Source organism: Drosophila montana, unplaced genomic scaffold, assembly GCF_035044405.1.
Source record: "Drosophila montana isolate Dmon_TW-CO22-7 unplaced genomic scaffold, ASM3504440v1 contig_3733_1, whole genome shotgun sequence".
Taxonomy (NCBI): domain Eukaryota; kingdom Metazoa; phylum Arthropoda; class Insecta; order Diptera; family Drosophilidae; genus Drosophila; species Drosophila montana.
The window spans coordinates 3,127,657-3,145,000 of NW_026998620.1; the positions used below are offsets into that span (position 1 = coordinate 3,127,657).

Here is a 17,344-nt window from a genome sequence, read left to right on the forward strand (position 1 = left end):
CCCACTAATGCCTGTGATTTGTTCTATAAAATTACTTTATGCCACCGAGGCGTTGCCTGCAGACCTTACTTTGTCTGGCCACCCCTCGCCCAAGCCCAAACCCAAACCCAAACCCAGTCCCATTTCAAGTCCGCCGCCCGTTTCGGTTCTTCGAGCAAACGAAGCCTACATTTGCTGAACGAATGCTTTGGCAACATGACGACTTATGCCTTTATCCTTTTCCTCGCTCAAGCTGCAAAGCTGCATGAGGTTCTTTTGTCCTCCTTCTTGTTGTTCCCTCCATATGTGTGCGCGTGGGCGTGTGTTGGGTTGTATTTGAGTTGTATTGAAAACATTTGCTTGGCTTGTTTGTCGTCGTGTGGTTTCTTTGAAGCCGCAACAACCTCAGCGCATAGTTTGCATCAATCTCCCAAATATCAATCAAGCATAATCATAAATTGAAAGCCGCATAGTTAACAAATCAATTAGAAATTGTGATTGGCATCATTAAAGCGCCACACTTTGCTGCCTGCCTGAAACTGAAAAGTTACTGGGAAAAATCAAACGGCTGGGAATTCTATTAGTAACTGAATGAAACTGATACTAGAACTGGCTGTGAGTCAGTCAATCATCCGGATAGCTGGTGTCTAATGAACTTCTGTGTAGAATGTGCGCATATTGCCAGTAGGACATGTTGTTAAGGGCGTGTATATTGTTTTCGTCTGCCAATCAACCATAATGATTCAACATTATATTGATAAGCAACAGTGTGTTTGGTCAGCTACAACATGGCCAACTGGCAGCTGGACAACTGGCAGCTGACAGGACACCTACCAGCTCAACCACACTCCAACTTGCGGGCCATAATTGCGTTCTGTGTTCTTACTGTAACGGGCGTGTCACGTCTCGACGGACAGACCCACCGAGGGACAAATAGACCAAGAAACCAACCGACCGACCGACCGACCGACCGACCAACCGATCAGCCACAACTCTCGTTGGTAATCTGCCATATTCCTTGGCAGAAGTCGTAGTTTATTTCGGTGTGTCTGTTTCCTCGGGCGGATTGCGAGCGTCGAGCACAGCTGCCAAAGTTCAAATATTGATTTAGCAATCAATTGAAAATATGAATATTATCGAACAATCGAACGGCAAAAGCTGTTTATGGTTTTCCATTCGCACTCTCCGCCCTGCCGCCATTGTTGTTCTTTCTGTTTGTTTTTGTTGCAATAATTTGTTGATGTTATTGCAATTAGTGCCTAACCAGCCAACAGGTAAACAGTTCAGTTTCTGGCCAAAAGAAGTCCGCTTCAGTCCGCACAATCAATCACCAGCTTTTGGTTCTTCCATTGAAGCATATCTCAAATGGCTGTTCAACTAATCAAAGCAATTATCAGAAGAAATTTGGGTCATCATTAAAATGGTTTCTATTTTCTTTTTAATATTTTCTAAGGATCTCTTGTATATAAACAATTTAGCAGTCGCTGTAGTGTTACTTTTAAAATTACTTTAACTGCATATTTGCCTCGGAATTTTGCTTTCTTCTCTTCTTCAGTAAATATTGCTTACCTAGCTCTGTTTGGGTTAACTTCCGTAAATTTTGCAAACGCATTTGAGATTCTTAACTTAAGCCGGAAGTTGAGCAATTACTCTACAGACGCAATTCTTAGCTACCTTCACACAAAATACCCGCCAACGGCTGGATTTCCAGCTAAAATTATTCGACAATGCAAAAGTAGCAGTAACTTATATTCACGGCGCAAGAACGGGTCGATAAAAATGTCGTAATACAAATGCTTGAAGTTCACAAATTTAGAGTTTGTAATAATCGCTGTAAATCGAGGGAATCCTCAACCACAGCCACAGAAAGCAAATATCTGGGCTTCCAATTGTAATGTGTGGAGAAGCAGCAAGAGCTGCAGAGCACCCAAAATCAGATTTGAGAATAAAATCAGGCATTTCCTGTTGTAGCTTCAGGTCAGGGATTGCAGATTAGGTGATAAGAATATTAATGGGTGTGAAATAGGCAGGAAATTAAACGATCCAGGTGAACATCCTATATGCAGCTGAGCCGATTATTGTACCCTTGAGGGCATCACTTAATCATCAAACAGCCTACGCGTACCTAATCTCTAAGAGGAACCAGATACCAGGAACAAAGGATAATGTGATAATAGGATTTCAAGGCTTGTATTGCCTGAATCTCAGCTCGGTTATCAGATATTTCAGAGGTTCGCTGATACATGATTTTAAATTAATTTTCCGTTTGAGAATTTCAATTTCCACACCATATCAAAAATGCTGATGTAGTTGTTCTTGTTCAGAGCGGAGCCCGAGACGAGCCCTCCGTTGGGCAACAGTTGCAACTGATGTAGGCATACCACGCCCACTCCCGCCTTGATTAATGCTGATTGATTGATTATTTGCGTTTTGCTGACACGCTGCACGCTTTATTGTCGCTCGACTCGTGGAAAATCATCAATTTCCGCTTGTAAAACACGTACACCACGTACAACAAAACGTTGCCGCCGCCCTTGTCAAAGTGAGCTCATTTTTTGTTGCCACCCAAAACAGGCAACAAGCCGGCAGCTTTGCCGAAACAGGCCAAACGTTTGGCTTGTGGGCTGTCGGCTGGGAATATTTTCTGTAATGAATATTTTCTTTTGCTGGCGGCGGGCTGCAAAACAATTATTGCGGTTGGTCAACATCTTGTCAACGGACGTGTCGTGAAGTTTCCTCCTTTTTCCATTCTGTTCATTCTTTTTTTTTTTAATTTTAAATAAGTATTGGACAGCTGCCAAGGCGGCTCTCATAGAAAATTGATGTTGAGTGTGGCGACATTAATGCCAATATTCGACAGGATTATCAAGGCTGGCGCTGGCAAAAAGTCAGTCAATTCGGATTCGAGTTCGTGTCAGGGCTGTCTGCTCCTTGGCCCTGCAGCATCAATGAATGGGTGTAAGGCTGCCTGGCTGGTGGCTGGAGGCTGGAGGCTGGAGGCTGAAGGCTGCGGCTTGGCTGTCGATTCTTGGGCAGCTGGGCATGATTGAATTTTCGTGAATTACGGCTCGTTAGCGTGTGGCACGAACACAAACACAGACGTCCTGCTGTGGGCAATGCCACAAAACCAATGGAAACGTGGCATGTTCGTTGTATATTGCAACAAGTTGCCAACCAGAAGGGCAACGATGTTACCATGTTTGACGGCCTGCCTGCCAGCCTATCCGCCTGCCCGTCCGTCCGTCCGTCTACTCGCCTGTCATGCACTTGACGTGCTTCATTTCATTTGGTTTTCTTGTTTTCCGCTTTTTCCATATTTTTCGCGCGGCCTGACACGTTTTTTACTTACTCAGTCGTTGACATTTTGCGTGACTGACGACAGCCGCGTGGTGTGAATAAATGAAAATGAAATTGGCGCCACTTTGTAGGCCCCTACCCCCCCCCCCCCCTCGCGAATGGGGCAATGTGTTTGCTTTTTACCATTTGGTGTCTTAATTATGATTGGGATTGGACGCGCTCTTCGCTGCAACATTGCCAATTAATTTATCGATTTCTAGCGGCCAATTTGCAAATTGTTGCCTCTGCGAAGCTCTCTATAATATTAAATCCGCTCAACTATTTAGCCAAAATTTAATTGCTGAGTTTGTAATCGTTTGTTTTCATTCCGATTTCCATGTTTTCCATGGAAAATGTTATTTACATTTACATTTAAATTATTTAATTCACTTTTTCGCTAAATTTTTTGGTATATTTACACGTAATTTAATTTGTCAGTCACATAAAAAAGTATTTTGATCAATCAGTGTGAGTTTAAGTACACAGGAAATTCATGCGAACTGCAAATGAAATTAATACAAATTAAATAAAATACACATAAAATGGAATAAATTAAAGAATTAATTCCGTCAAGTTGATTAAGTAAACGCAGATGTCCAAAGGATAATCAAAAAAACAAATCGAAAAAGAAAAATGTATAATAAAAGTTTTTAAAAAATGTAAATGCATTTTTAATTCGGTTTGAAAACGAATCGTTGATAATAAATTATGTGAAATGCCAAATGTAATTAATATTAATCAATAAATGCAGACCCTTTTGAGCCTTAAAAGTGCAGCATTCATTTTAAAAGTATTCGCACTTCGAATAAGAGGGCTTGAAGAACTGTTGCGCTGTAAAAAAATATGTCGGAAAATTGCCGCAGCGGACTTCCCGCGCCAATGTGAGTTCGGGTGGAAAAGGTGCTGGTGCATGCTGTCCCTCGTAAATATTTGACACTCGCCGCCTGTCCAATGCTCCGCACACATTCACATGCACATATTCGAGTGCAGGCGGAAAAATATCTCATGTGCACTTTGGCAAACAAATTAAAATTTATCGGACCGGTTGGAGGGCGGGGTCGGAGTACCCTACATCCCATAAACTGACAATTAAGGCGATGGCTCTCGCAGTTGGCCGCACTTAAAATACACTGCATATTTGGAAATGTTTGCCTTTGCTTTCGCATGTTCATTTTAATGGCATTCAATTAAGCCGCAATTGAGCGTCGATGCATGTTGCAACTTTAGTAAATGTATATTCATCTTCTTTCTCCTCTTCGCAGATGGACAATCGGATGTGGATGTGCAATTGGTGGTGCCGAGATATGTGGAGCGCGGCTCCAGCGCCACATTGAAATGCAGGCACAATGTGATACCGGAAATACTGTTCAAGGTAAGTCTTCAGTTCAGTTTACCGAACTCAAGCAAATGTGTATTTATTATCTTTGTCTTTACCGTCAAATATATCAGCGTTTTCATGATGAATGTGGCAGGCAGACTGAGAACTTTAAATTGAAATGGCAACCACGACGACAAAGCAACTTTGTTTGCCTTGTGCTACTTTGTGCCACTATTGCAAGTTTATAGCTTTGACAGAAGCTTACCCAATCAGTGGCAGGTGCTGCAGTTGGTGCATGTTGTTAGTGCTGCCACAGACACAAATGCAATTGTTGCAATTGTCGTGAAAAGTTGCAATCAAAGAGCGGTTCATCGTGTCCTCATTGCCTCCGACGTTGTCACTTCCGCCTTAGTTTCAGTTTCAGCTTTAGTTTCAGTTACAGTTGCGACAATTAATTTCACTTCAACTCTCTTATTACTGTCACGAAACATCAAGGGACACGCACAGCCTTACGGCGTACGGCTTACGGCCCCAAAGGCGACGCCTTTGAATTTATGGCAAATGAGCTGCTTAGTTTTCCTGCCACAGTGACCCAGGCGGTAGCCGAGTGTAACTGACTTAGTCCGCGTGCATACTTTTAGTTTAGTTTGGAACTTTGTGGTACTACAAATCGTGGCATACAAATTCAAGGCCAAGCAAAAGCAAAAGCACACCGCCAGCGCCTGCGGCTGCGGTAGCGGCAGCGACTTCTCTGAATTTTGGGGTAGAGGTCGACACGGAGATGGAGGTTTTGCGCGAGGTTGTCGTTTTGTTCATTCTAAGTACCATAAAAGCGTACAACTTTGATGGCGCAAAAATACCACAAAGTTGAGTGTTTTAGAAGCGCACAACATATTGATTTTTCTCCTGTTTTCGGCAGCAGAAGCAGCAGTTTGCAGCTACTTCGTCGAAATCAAGAATGAATTTTAAACGAAAGTGTGGAATACATGTTTTTAATGTAAGGTTTTTAATTTGTCATTATCAAATTAATGAATGTGTTAGCTGGAAAGAAAGTAAATTACCGCACTTTGCTTTATTCGAATAGTTGAATTGACAAAAGGCTAATCGCCAAAAAAAAATAAGATATTGCCTTAAGCAAACTCTTTAAAATCATTATTGATTTTCCAATTTAGAGCTTGCATCCAGTAAAACTAAAGATTTATTCACGACAATTAAGGGTTAGCTCTGTATTAAAAATATCAATAATATCAACCTTTAAGCTATAAATGCCCAAATGTTTTTTTCTAATTTTCTTTACACGTATTATTTTTAAACTAGTTAACAAGACGTTGTAATAAAAAAAAGCAAAGTTGCTTCTGTTTTCGGCTCAATATAATTTATTTTAAGCTGGTTTTGGCGATGTTTTCATTTTATAAATCCTCTTTTAAGTGGACCTTGAGCCAGCTAAAGAAAGATTATTAATTGTTTTTTTTATTTTTTTTTTTATTTAATACGTGGTTTGTAAGGACTTTTTTGCCTTATGCACCATTTGATGTCTTTTGTTAGTTCGCCATGTTCTTACAATTTAAAATCTTGTTTCGTTATTCTATTTTCTGTGTCTAATATCTATCTTGTCTATATTATTAATTGTATATATATTTTTTATAAAAAACATGCAAGCCGATTTTATTTCATTTCAAATGTTCTTCCATATGTTATATTTTTCCACAAAATATATTTTTAGTAACGAGCAGACTTAAGAAATTTAGTTAAAGAATTAATAAACTAATTATAGCATTTTTGTGGGCTTATTGTGTTCAATTATTTGTACGATATCCAGCCCAAAAAACGATATCAAATCAACAACAAACCCACAATATTATTTGTTATTTTTATCGGTCGAAATTTAATATTTAAATTAGCGTATAATTGCCATTTGATTGTTTGTCTTTTTTATTATTTAGTTGTTGAAAAAGTTATGTAAATTATCTCGCTGATGGTGTTTTCTGATTTTCATCCTAGTGTCAGCTAACAAATTTAATATGCACACCTGTACACCAGCCCTCGGGCATACCTGCAGCCGTACAATTGGCTGAGGGGTAAAAATAAAATAAGCGCAGCACTTGCCACCGTGTTTACATGTAGACATTATTTTATTTGGCCAGTTGGCCGTTTTGCGGCTACTACCGCCTGGCCATGGCTAATTAGTATAATTGACTATATAACCGAGTGCGCTGGCAGAGTCGGCACCATGCCGCCGGTTTTGATTCGAATTGTTGCACGAAGCGTGGCAAATTGTGTGGAAGTGGCACTAAAAAGGCAATTAAAACGCAAATGCGAACACGGTTAACCATGGAATTGAAGTCGGCTTCGTCGTATGGTTTTCACATGCTGAAGCATACTTTTGGGTATACAAAAGCAGCGCGAAAAAATAAATTAAATAAACTAATTACGCTGCCAATGGCAGGCTGGGCCAACGGGGCCCAGCTCAGGCCCGACCACGTAATTGAGCTTTTGATTTGCCGGCTGAGTACCAAAAAAAAAAAAAAAAAGAAGCGGGCTAATAAACACACACACAAAATATGCACAAAGTCAGACCATGGCTTAGCGGACACGCCAAGCCAACACATGCCAAACTCATGCCTGGCTAAACAACAAAAATACAAAACAATGCGGCAGGAGCGCAACGTGCTCCAAGTGCCCCATGCCCCATGCCACAGCCAGATACTGTCGCCGTTTGATTACTTTGCGATATGCACACTGGTTATTATTATGACCGTGTGACAGTGGCTCCGAAAAGTTCATGTCATATCAAGAGGAATTGTTTCGAAAAATTGCCACAAGTGGCTGATAAAATTTGATGGGCACATGGAGAGGGCGCCCAAACGTGGTTATGTGTGCTCTCGAATGGTTCAGATGTTTGCATGTTGATGTTTGCTTTGACCGCACAAAACAGGGCACTGTGTGTACCAGGAACGTGTGCCTTATCGATTGCTCTGGCAGAGAACATATGCGTGAGTAATGACGACATTTGCGGCCCAAATTGCGTATACGCCGCGTTCGCCGCAGGCACTTTCAATGGGGGCACATTAATATTATTAAGTTGCATGCAATCAATGCAATTTGCTGTGAAGCATGTCAATCAACCAATTTGCCCCACGCCCAGTCGTGGGTGACATTTAATATAAGCAGAGCTCTTAAATAAATTACGAGTACATTTTAATTTAGCTGCCAAAGTGTGTCGCATAAAGTGCAATAAATAAATATTGTGCGTAATTAAAAGCTGCTGGCAAGCGTCGTTTTATTTTTCACTTCCGGCGCCCTCAAGGGTTGTCTCGCGCTTTGCCGCCGACCCCAAAACTAAAAACTTTTCCACAGTCGTAAGTTGCGAATGGAAATTTATTTTCATTTACATTATGTTTTTTCATATTTGCTCTTGTTGCCAAGTCCCTCTTGCACTGGCGCTAACTTTTTCAGTCAGATTCGTGCATTTATGTTTGCCTTCACAAGCCTCGTTTTTAATAACGCACTCGCCACGCCCCCATCCCGCCACCCTCCCCCAGGACGACGTGGACAAACATGTACTTGACAGCTGCCCCCCCCTCATGCTGACCGTTTGACATTTGCCTGTGGCATTTCAATAAAACATTCTATTATTTACAGTTTTACAGCTTAACGCGCATTTTAATTGTCGTCGCAACAAATTCGTGCAACTTGTTGCAAAGTTAAATTGCATTGCATTTGTTTTATATTCCATTTCCTTTTTTTTCTCTCTCTCTCTCATTTTTTCCATCAAATTACTGACTCTGGATTATTAACTGCGGCAGTCATGAACCGATCCGACGGCTCGAGTTCCAATTGACGCAGTTACTCAATCAATGTCACAATCAGCGCGGCAACAACACAACTGTTACGTAACAATATTTTAATATGGCCAAATGTATTTGTTTGATTGCAGGTGACATGGCTGAAGGTTGAGAAGGGCAAATTCTTCGAGTTCATAAACGGACGCAATCCCCCATTCCGTAATTCCACCATCGAGGGAGCCGAAATTGATGTAAGTAGACACAAATTGCCGGGGCGTGGGGGGAGTTAATTTTGACGTACCGAAGATTAAATACCCTTGCAGGCATGTTAAATAAGTAATTCTATATAATTTCCATTGATTGTCTCTATGATTGTTGTGAGTACATGAAATGGGTAAGGGTTAAAAGTGTGAGCCCTTCGGCTCAATATTATTATACATGTGCGCGATAGAACTTGACGCGACCTTTTCATATAACGCATTAATACAGAAGATTATATGGCCATTAGCTAGAGTATAATAAAAGTTGTTTTAGGGCGAAAATACGCGCATTTTTCTTTTTAAATGAACCTGTCAGTTGTGCAAGTCAATGTCCATTAAATTCTGTCAGCCCCAGTTTAATTGAAGTAAAAGGAATTTATTGAGAAAAACGAAAGTTTTGTTTTAAGATTAAGTTAAGAGCATGTCGCTCCTGTTTTAGTCTTAACTAAATTTAAATTGAGCAAGCCAGCTTAATATAATTTTTCAGTCTATTTATAAAAAACTCTAATTACATCTGCTCATATTGATTTGATCAGAAGAAATAAAATGTGAAATTCAAAAAAGCACATGTACCTTATTAGCTTAAGCTGTCAAATATTATTAGTTAAAGATTGATAGTTATCGACCGCAATTTTAAGTAACGTAATTATGTTTTAATTATTTAGAGCTCAAGCCTTGGCGCTGTGAACTTAGTTCTGAACGCAACAGCTGTCGTAAGTCATTTGGTAAATTGCACTTAATTATCATGCACTAACTTGTTACTAATATACGCGATAGCTCGAGTAATTGGCTAATTATTTCTTTAAAATAAGTGAGTATTTAAACTTATTTCATTTGCTTGACAGTGGGAGAACTCGAACGAAACGCAGGTGACCTTGAAGAATGTGCAGTTCGACCTGTCGGGCCAGTTCTACTGCGAGGTATCAACGGACACGCCCATCTTTACGAAAGCCAGCGCGGATGAGCTAATGAGCGTTTTCTGTGCGTAACAATTGCCAAGCCAATTTCAGCTGGCTAACACTAATTGTAATGTCTTTACAGTGCCTCAGACAGGTCCACCCACCATCAAGTTCCGCAAGCGGACACCCTTCGCCATTGGCGAGAAGCTGTTCGCCTTGTGCAACACAACCCGAGGTCGGCCAGCCCCGCACATAACATGGCTAATCAATGGCAAAAAGGTGCGTATGCATATGAGTTACTATTAATTTATAAGAACACACGGCCAGGGTCACAAATGTTGGTCAATTGCATATTGTGTGACCAGGGCTGCAGAGCGAGCTGGAATGTAGAAATGGAATGGCTGCCAGGGGACGACAGAATGTCAGTGGCGCTGCATTAAGATAAACATCAGTTTAAGCCATTTTATAATTATAGCCTACATGCGCGGCTTATGGAGCTTTCATTTTAATTACCCAGGCCCAGGCCCGGACCTAGACCCAGAACCACAGGCCCAGCGCCTGTGTGGGTCAGCAACAGCAGCGGTAGCAGCTGCTTCTCAGCGTTAAAAAAAACAACAACAGGAGTTGAGGGAAAAGGAAATGAAATATAAATACATTTATTATATCTGCTGCTGGCAGAGAATATGGTAAACTCTAAAATGAAATTTATTCATAAACGCGCTGCCACACGACCATCTGACCGGGCCATCGCGTATGGTCGGGGGTGGATTTGCGTGGCGGGTGGAGCGGGGATTTAATAATGGGATACCTACCTCAATGATCCGTTTTTATTTGCAACCTTATGCAAAGGTTTGACATTGAAATGACTTTTATTTGCAAGTTATATAACATTTCAAGTCAACAATGTGAACCCTCTTCTGATCCTTGCCCCGCTCTCTTCCCACAGGTCGAGGAGAAGTTCGTGCGCACCCACCACGTCTTCTCGTTCAACGGCAAGCATCAGCGCCGCACGCAGCAGCAGCAACAGACGCCGCTGACCCAGCAGCAGATGCAGCAGTACTATCAGCAGCATTACTACAGCCAGTATCAGCCGCAGTTCCACGTGCCCCACTACATCGATCGCTACGACAAGAGCCTGCGCTGGGGCGGGGCCCGTCCAGGCGGTAAGTAAACCACGATAAGTTAAAATATTGCAATCGGCTGCAACCGACTTGAGCTTTGGTATTATTATTCTTTTTTTGTCTAGCTCAAAAACTGCGAAAACTTTAAATAATTGTGGTTAGAGGGTCGACCCTTAGAGGTGGGCATCAGTGGTCCACCTGCAGAATTTGGTGCTTCGACTTACATCTTTCGTGTCATAAATATTGTAACACTATCTGACGCGGCTTTAACGAGTATATATTCAAAATGTTAAGACTGTATCTTAGCGTTGCAAATACTTTGATAACGCCCTTTTAACTTCCCTTTTCCGGTAAACAAATATTAGTAAATAGAAACGGAAATAGAAGTCCGATGTTTATTAGAGGTGACAGTGCTTTGTATCGAACAGAGGAAACGTTCTTTTCCCTCTCAAATCTCTCCTGAGTGAAAGGCAATAAAAGCTACATATTGCCCATATTTGATTTAAATGTTTAAGATATATCTTTAAACTATCCATCTACTGTGACTTTCATTTAATTTTATTTGCAACAGAATATATATTTGCTCTATGTCTCTGACCGATGACAGACCAGCAAGAGAATGCAATTATATAATTGTTTCCAGCTGCATAGTCAGCTGGTGGTTTTGAGCTAGTGCAACGTTTAGTTTAATTAAGCCCATTTGTGAAAATGACTCTTGACTTTCCCATTGCAGATGAGTTCTCGCAGTATGCGCCGCACCATGGACACGACGGACATATACATCATGGCGGCGTTGGCAACATCTACAACAATCCGTTCAGCTCTCTGGCTAATTATCATGACCTCGGCGAGATACACGAGATACATCAGCGCAACTACGATATAAACAAGAAGCATATGGAGATTAAGAAGCAGCAGATGGAGTTGAAAAAGCACAGGTTAGTCCACAACCGGGCTATTAATCAGCCCGATCCGGCATCTGACGATGCTTGGCATAAAAAAGAGTTTTATTTATGAGGCTTACAAATTAAAGCGCAACAACTTTTAGCCGTCAGCTAAGCAGACGACGAACTGTTTCTAAAAGTATGCAATGTGCAAAGTTCTGCACCCTGCCACCTTTCCCACATATGTACAACATTCTCACAGGTCCTTTGGCGCCCTTGGCTGGGTTACTGAGCCAGCTGTTTTGTGCCCAGCAAAAACTTTTCATATTCTTATCAATTTCCCCAGGTTGCGTGTGTGGCGTGTTTATTAAAGTTTTCTTATCTATGGTCTAAAAGGATTTGGCTTGTGCATGTGCCGCGATGTTGGCACATTGTTAAAACCGGCTGCCAGGCGGGCGGGCTTCGTTCCCTATGCCTTTTATTGTGGATAATATAAATAAATTTTGTGGCATGGTGGCCTCTGCTTGCCAAACACGCTGCCTGCTGGAAATGTTTACGTGGCGCGATTGGAAGTGAAACGTAAATGAATGCAATAAATTATTTACGCTCACCTGCGATATTAAAAATCAAGAAGGAAAACTTTTCCAATATACCAACTTTTTCAGCTCAACTTTCAAAGCCATGGGCATGCGTATGTGCTTAAGTGTGTGCTTGAGTAGGCGTGTGTGCGTGTGTGTGTGTTTGCGTGAAGATGCAAGTTTGTGTGTGTGGTGCTAGTTTAATGACAGGCAACGCCACAATTCGCCTGCCAGCTGCTTCTACCATGTCTGCTGCTGCTGCTGCTGCGATGTTGCTCTTTCAAGTTGTGTGGTCGTGCCTCACTTTCGTATACGCATTACACATACGCCACGTGGCAGGCATTTGCATGGGCCACCTGCAATGCAAATGGCCCTGACATAAAGTGCAGTAAACCAGGCCAAACCAGGTTTAAGACAATAAAACAAACGCATCACTTGCAACTTAACGAGCACATTTGGAGACTTTCAACATTTTGTTTGACATTTGACATTTGGCAGCCAATCGAATCATATTTGGATTGACTGTTTAACAGTGCATTATATAACCAGATCTAAAATGCTTTTAGCGCAATTGGCTGGCTCGCTTGTCTACACACGTGAATGTCACATTTCCCAATCCGTATCTGACGTGTGTCGCTGCGCATTCGTGGCAAATGCCACTTGGTTAATTTATCCTTAAGTGGAAACCATGATTAACTCTTGCGCCATTTCCTTGTCGGCTAATTGCATTTTCCGTGGGCGAAAGCAAAAACGTTTTAAAAATAATTTGCCACAACTCAAAATGCAGCGTGTGTGTGTGACTGTGTTTGTGTGTGGAAAACTAATTTTGCTGAAAACTTAACGTTAATAAGCAATAATTTATAACCAAAGTGCACGAGCCCGTTCCCGGCAGAGCTTAAGCCAGGTGGCACAGTTGCAAGTGAGCTGCGTTGTGCCCGAGCTGCAGCCTTTGAAGCCTTGAAGCTGCACTGAGCATACAGGGTGCGGCTACAAATTATCTTACTGCATAGCAGAACGCTTGAGTAGCACTTAAATAGCAGATGTCTAAAGTGAAACAAATAAAAATCCTTCTTCTATTCACTCTTTATTTGACAAGCAGTTCTTGAGAGCACAAAAATATTTTATCATATCTTACTCCATTTTTGTTTGCATATTTAAATGCCAGTTTATTTTTGGTAATTAAATTAAAGACGCAAAGAAATATTTGCAATTAGTTTTCCATTTTGAGTTCACTTTCCATTAAATGAAAGAGAAATCAAAGTTTAAATCAGCATGAGAAAGTCGGATAAAGCCTAAATTGAGGCAAACTTCAGTTTTAAGAGAGACACCCTGTATTTGTTTTATTCATGGCTTCTGTTACAGGCTGCACAGTATTTACGTATGTGAGTACGACTCTGGGCGTAATTGCAGACGCGCCCACTATTAAAACTTGGCGCATATTTATGCAATACTCCAGCACGGAGTAAAAAAACAACTATAAAATGCGCAAGCAACAGCAACAAAAATAACAACAACAACAACAACAACAACAAGAGAAGGCAGCAAGTAACGGTCACGTTTATGTTTACAGCAGTTTACAGCAGTGTGCATAAATTTCAGTGTGCGTGTGTGTGTATGTGTGCGGGGCGTGACATAGACTACGATGTTTATTAAGTTAAAGCTTAATACACTGCTGAGTGTGTCTGTGTGTGTGTGTGCAATGCATGTGATTTTATGCAAATGGAATGTCAAAGCATGCCCCGAGCAGCGACCTTGCTGCATTTATGAACTACATTACGTATGCGCCATGTGTGCAACATTGGTCATGCAGCTTAATTAACCGCTAAAATTGATTAAGTAATTGCTGCAATACAAACAAGTGTTCGCGGGCGACAGCAATATACTCGGCATTGTTCCGCTGACTGAATGGTTGCCATTTGGTTGAGGGTTTTGTTCAGCTGCTTGACTTGAAACGCCTTTAAGAGCGCAGAATGAAAGTAACAACAACAACAAAAATGTAACTAAAAAAACATAAAAACCAAAAACAACAGCAGCACCAGCAGCCCGGCAACAGTGGCATGGCTATAAAAGGCATAACACGTAGCGCTGAATGTACACTTGTGCGGGGGGTGGTGGGGAGGGGGAGGGTGTGGGCGGACAGCCAGAGAGGACAGGTAGCCCTGCACAGGAAACTCAGCCAGGCAAAGGCATATGAATGGGGCGTTTTATGCAGTCAAAAAGTAGTTTACACGTTGTTGCACAATTTATGTTTGTGCAACACGTAAGACCATTGTGCCAGACACAAGCCAGTGCAGATAAATGCATACATATGTATATACATAAGGTATGCACACATACACATATACATATACATATGTATGCGCCTGTATGCTTAGGCTCCTGTGCGTGCTGCAGCTGAATACCTGCAACCGTTTGTGCCGTCTCTATTATTTTTGCCCTGTGCAACCATTTCTAAACGTACCCAAGCCTTAAAGGGGCATGCAACTACAAATTGTCAGAGTTGAGAAATACATTGTAGTATGCAAGTCTAGACAATTGTTAAATTATTTGAATTAGTGTCAGACTTTAAAACAATCAGAGTTACAAAAGACTTAAATTGTAAAAGAGTAAATTTAACTAAAGCTTCCCGGCTTCGAGTCCCGAACTAGGCCAAAGCTATTCTGTTTACCTTTCTAAGCCTATTAAAAAAGTTTAGTAGCTGCTATTTATTTATTAGCCTATTCAAAGTATGAAATAATAAAAGAAAAATATTTCTTAGCTTGGAAGAGGGTATTCGACATTGAGACTATTTAAATGGCACATTCCGTGCTCTTGGATTTCTTATTATTTTCGTGTGTTGGATTTTTTTGGTTCTTTAGTTTGAACAACCTACAAAAAGGGCGCGCCCTTAAATGCAGCTTGTAATTTTCATTTAATTTTCAGTGTGGTTGTCCGCTTGTACGTTTTTCGTGTGCTGAAATTGCCGCTGAGTTGACCCTCAAAAGGGCGACCATTAAATGTCGCGACTCGCCGCGACTTAAGGCACAAGAAATTGGCTATGGCTATGGTGCGGCGGAGTAGATGTAATTAGCTGGTCCCTGGCGCTGATCGCGTGTGTGGCAGTAATTCTTCTGGGCGGGTCAGCAGAAGCCGAGGCGACGTGTCATAAACCGGGCTACTAATTGTGGGCAGCAAGGGGGCAAACGGTAGGCGCTGCCAGCTGGGCAGCTGGGCACTGGGGCCAGTTGTTTTAATGCGAGAGGCCAGTCTTATGCGCGGTCAATGCCAGTGCGCTTTTAGTTTTAATTGCTGGCGGCAGGGCGAGCGGGGGCTGAGTGGGGGCTAAGTGCTTGCTGATACCAGCTACAAGAGGCTGAAATGGTGTGTTCCATTAATCGCAATGAGAGAGAGAGAAAAACAACTGCAATGGGCGCACATTAAAATTAAATTTCTATTTTATAACGAACAACTAACTATTACAATTTGGCTAATTTGCTGGAGCGCGAGCTTTGGCCACGCCTACTTGACCTTGCTAACAGGCAAATAGGTGGCACTAGGCGCCGCAAAGGCAGAAGGCGCCTCCAGCTCGGATAGACGAGAACCCACATTGTCAGTGGACTCAATGCTGATGTCTCCTCTGCGCTCGTCCACGAGCTGCAGCGGCTGCTGTTGCTGTTGCTGTTGCACCGCTTGCTTTGAGACAAAGTCGAGAACGGGCGCAGTGCCAGCATTGTAGGATGTGGAGGAGCCGCCCAGGCGATCGTACTCCTGCTGAATGGTGCGCTGTGCATTTAGCGCATCCTCAGCCGTGCGATATTTGACAAAGTGTACCTCGGGCTTCTTGGCATTCACGTGGTTGAGATTCTGCAGCCTATTGGCCAGGCTGGTGAGATCGCCTTGCTTGGTCAGCACATAGATGGCAGTCTGTTGCTCGGCGGCCTGTTTGGCCAGCGCCACTGCAGCGTTCTCCAGTCCTTTGTTTTCGGGCGCGCGAATGAAGAGCACGCGCAGATTCCGCTTCAGCGAGGCAGCCAAGTCGCCGACGCTGCGGTTATCTTCGAAATCTGCCTCTGGCGCTGAATATGTATAGAACTCTTTGTTGAATTCCGTGTTGACGCTGGAGTAGTCGGGCTGACTGTTGGACACATAGTCTAGATTTGAGCCACCAGACAGTGAGCCTCCAGATAGAGAGCCTCCAATACCGGCTCCATAATTATAACCGCCCAATTCTGCGTGGGCTGTCGCCAGCAAAGCTAAGACCTGCCAAGCGAACATATATTTCAATTGAAAATCGAAAAACTTTAAGTGGAAAGTCTTTTGCGGCACTTACAATAAATCCACGCATATTCCTGTGACGCCTGAAAGTCCAATTTCAGCTGCAATGTCAACGGCTGTCACCTTGCGCGATTACGGCTCGAGGTGTGAAAGGCGTGTGATGCTGCTCGTGCGATCGATGGGCGTTTTTATAAGCGCCCATCGGAGATGCAGATTGCGCAGTCGATGGCCGTTGTGGTTACAGCTACAGATTTTGGCCGCTCATCCACCTTATCGCTGAATGTTGTAAATGACGTAAAGTGCAAAAGCGGCTAGCCGTATCCGCCAGCGAATTAGTTTGCATGAATCAAAAACCTATTGCAAATTTCGCTGAATCAATCGAATCGAAACGAATCGCATCGAAACGATATGGAAATGGAAATGCTGGAAACACCGGTTAGAGATCTCGCGGCGGCACACAAAGACTAACAATGTGGGGCAATGACAAGAGGTATGCGCCGCATTTTGCATTTGGCGAAATTTGCATTCTTGGCCATTTTGTGGCCACGTAATTAATTAATTATAAACATCAACGCAAATGCAAAATATTACAGCAATACAACAACAACAACAACAACAGCACAGCAGCAGCAAATGTCAACACAGCCAATGATTCGGAAATTGAATTGAATTTAAATGAATGCACGCTAAATATTTTATAATGATAGCAACCGATTAGCATGACAACAACGGTGGGAACTGGCTGCCGCAGACCACAAATCAATGCGACGCTAAGCAGTTTCGTTAGCTTTTTGGCCACTGTAACAATATTTGTATTCGCCGTTTGGCCCAAACAGATAACAATGCCGTTTCGTAAAATTACAAAAAAACTAAAAATAAATTAAAAATCAAACGATATAAAAACAGAAAAACAAAGCACAGACTGTATTT

The 17,344-nt window shown here is 42.2% G+C and overlaps 2 protein-coding genes across 2 annotated transcripts in view; one reads left to right on the plus strand and one right to left on the minus strand.

Annotated features, from left to right (window-relative positions):
• beat-VII (beaten path VII) overlaps window positions 1-17,344 on the plus strand; it is a 44,161-nt gene that overhangs the window by 16,222 nt on the left and 10,595 nt on the right. Inside the window, exons 2-7 of the mRNA XM_064693880.1 lie at window positions 4,578-4,687; window positions 8,571-8,669; window positions 9,524-9,659; window positions 9,720-9,856; window positions 10,524-10,740; window positions 11,432-11,636. Of these exons, the coding sequence (XP_064549950.1) occupies window positions 4,578-4,687; window positions 8,571-8,669; window positions 9,524-9,659; window positions 9,720-9,856; window positions 10,524-10,740; window positions 11,432-11,636 (904 nt within the window). The remainder of the gene's footprint in view (window positions 1-4,577; window positions 4,688-8,570; window positions 8,670-9,523; window positions 9,660-9,719; window positions 9,857-10,523; window positions 10,741-11,431; window positions 11,637-17,344) is intronic.
• Tb (Tubby) lies at window positions 15,573-16,484 on the minus strand. The gene is made up of 2 exons (XM_064694440.1): window positions 16,470-16,484; window positions 15,573-16,399 (listed from the first exon to the last, which is right to left on the minus strand). Exons 1-2 carry the CDS (start codon window positions 16,482-16,484, stop codon window positions 15,659-15,661), a joined length of 756 nt encoding a protein of 251 aa, XP_064550510.1. The 3' UTR covers window positions 15,573-15,658.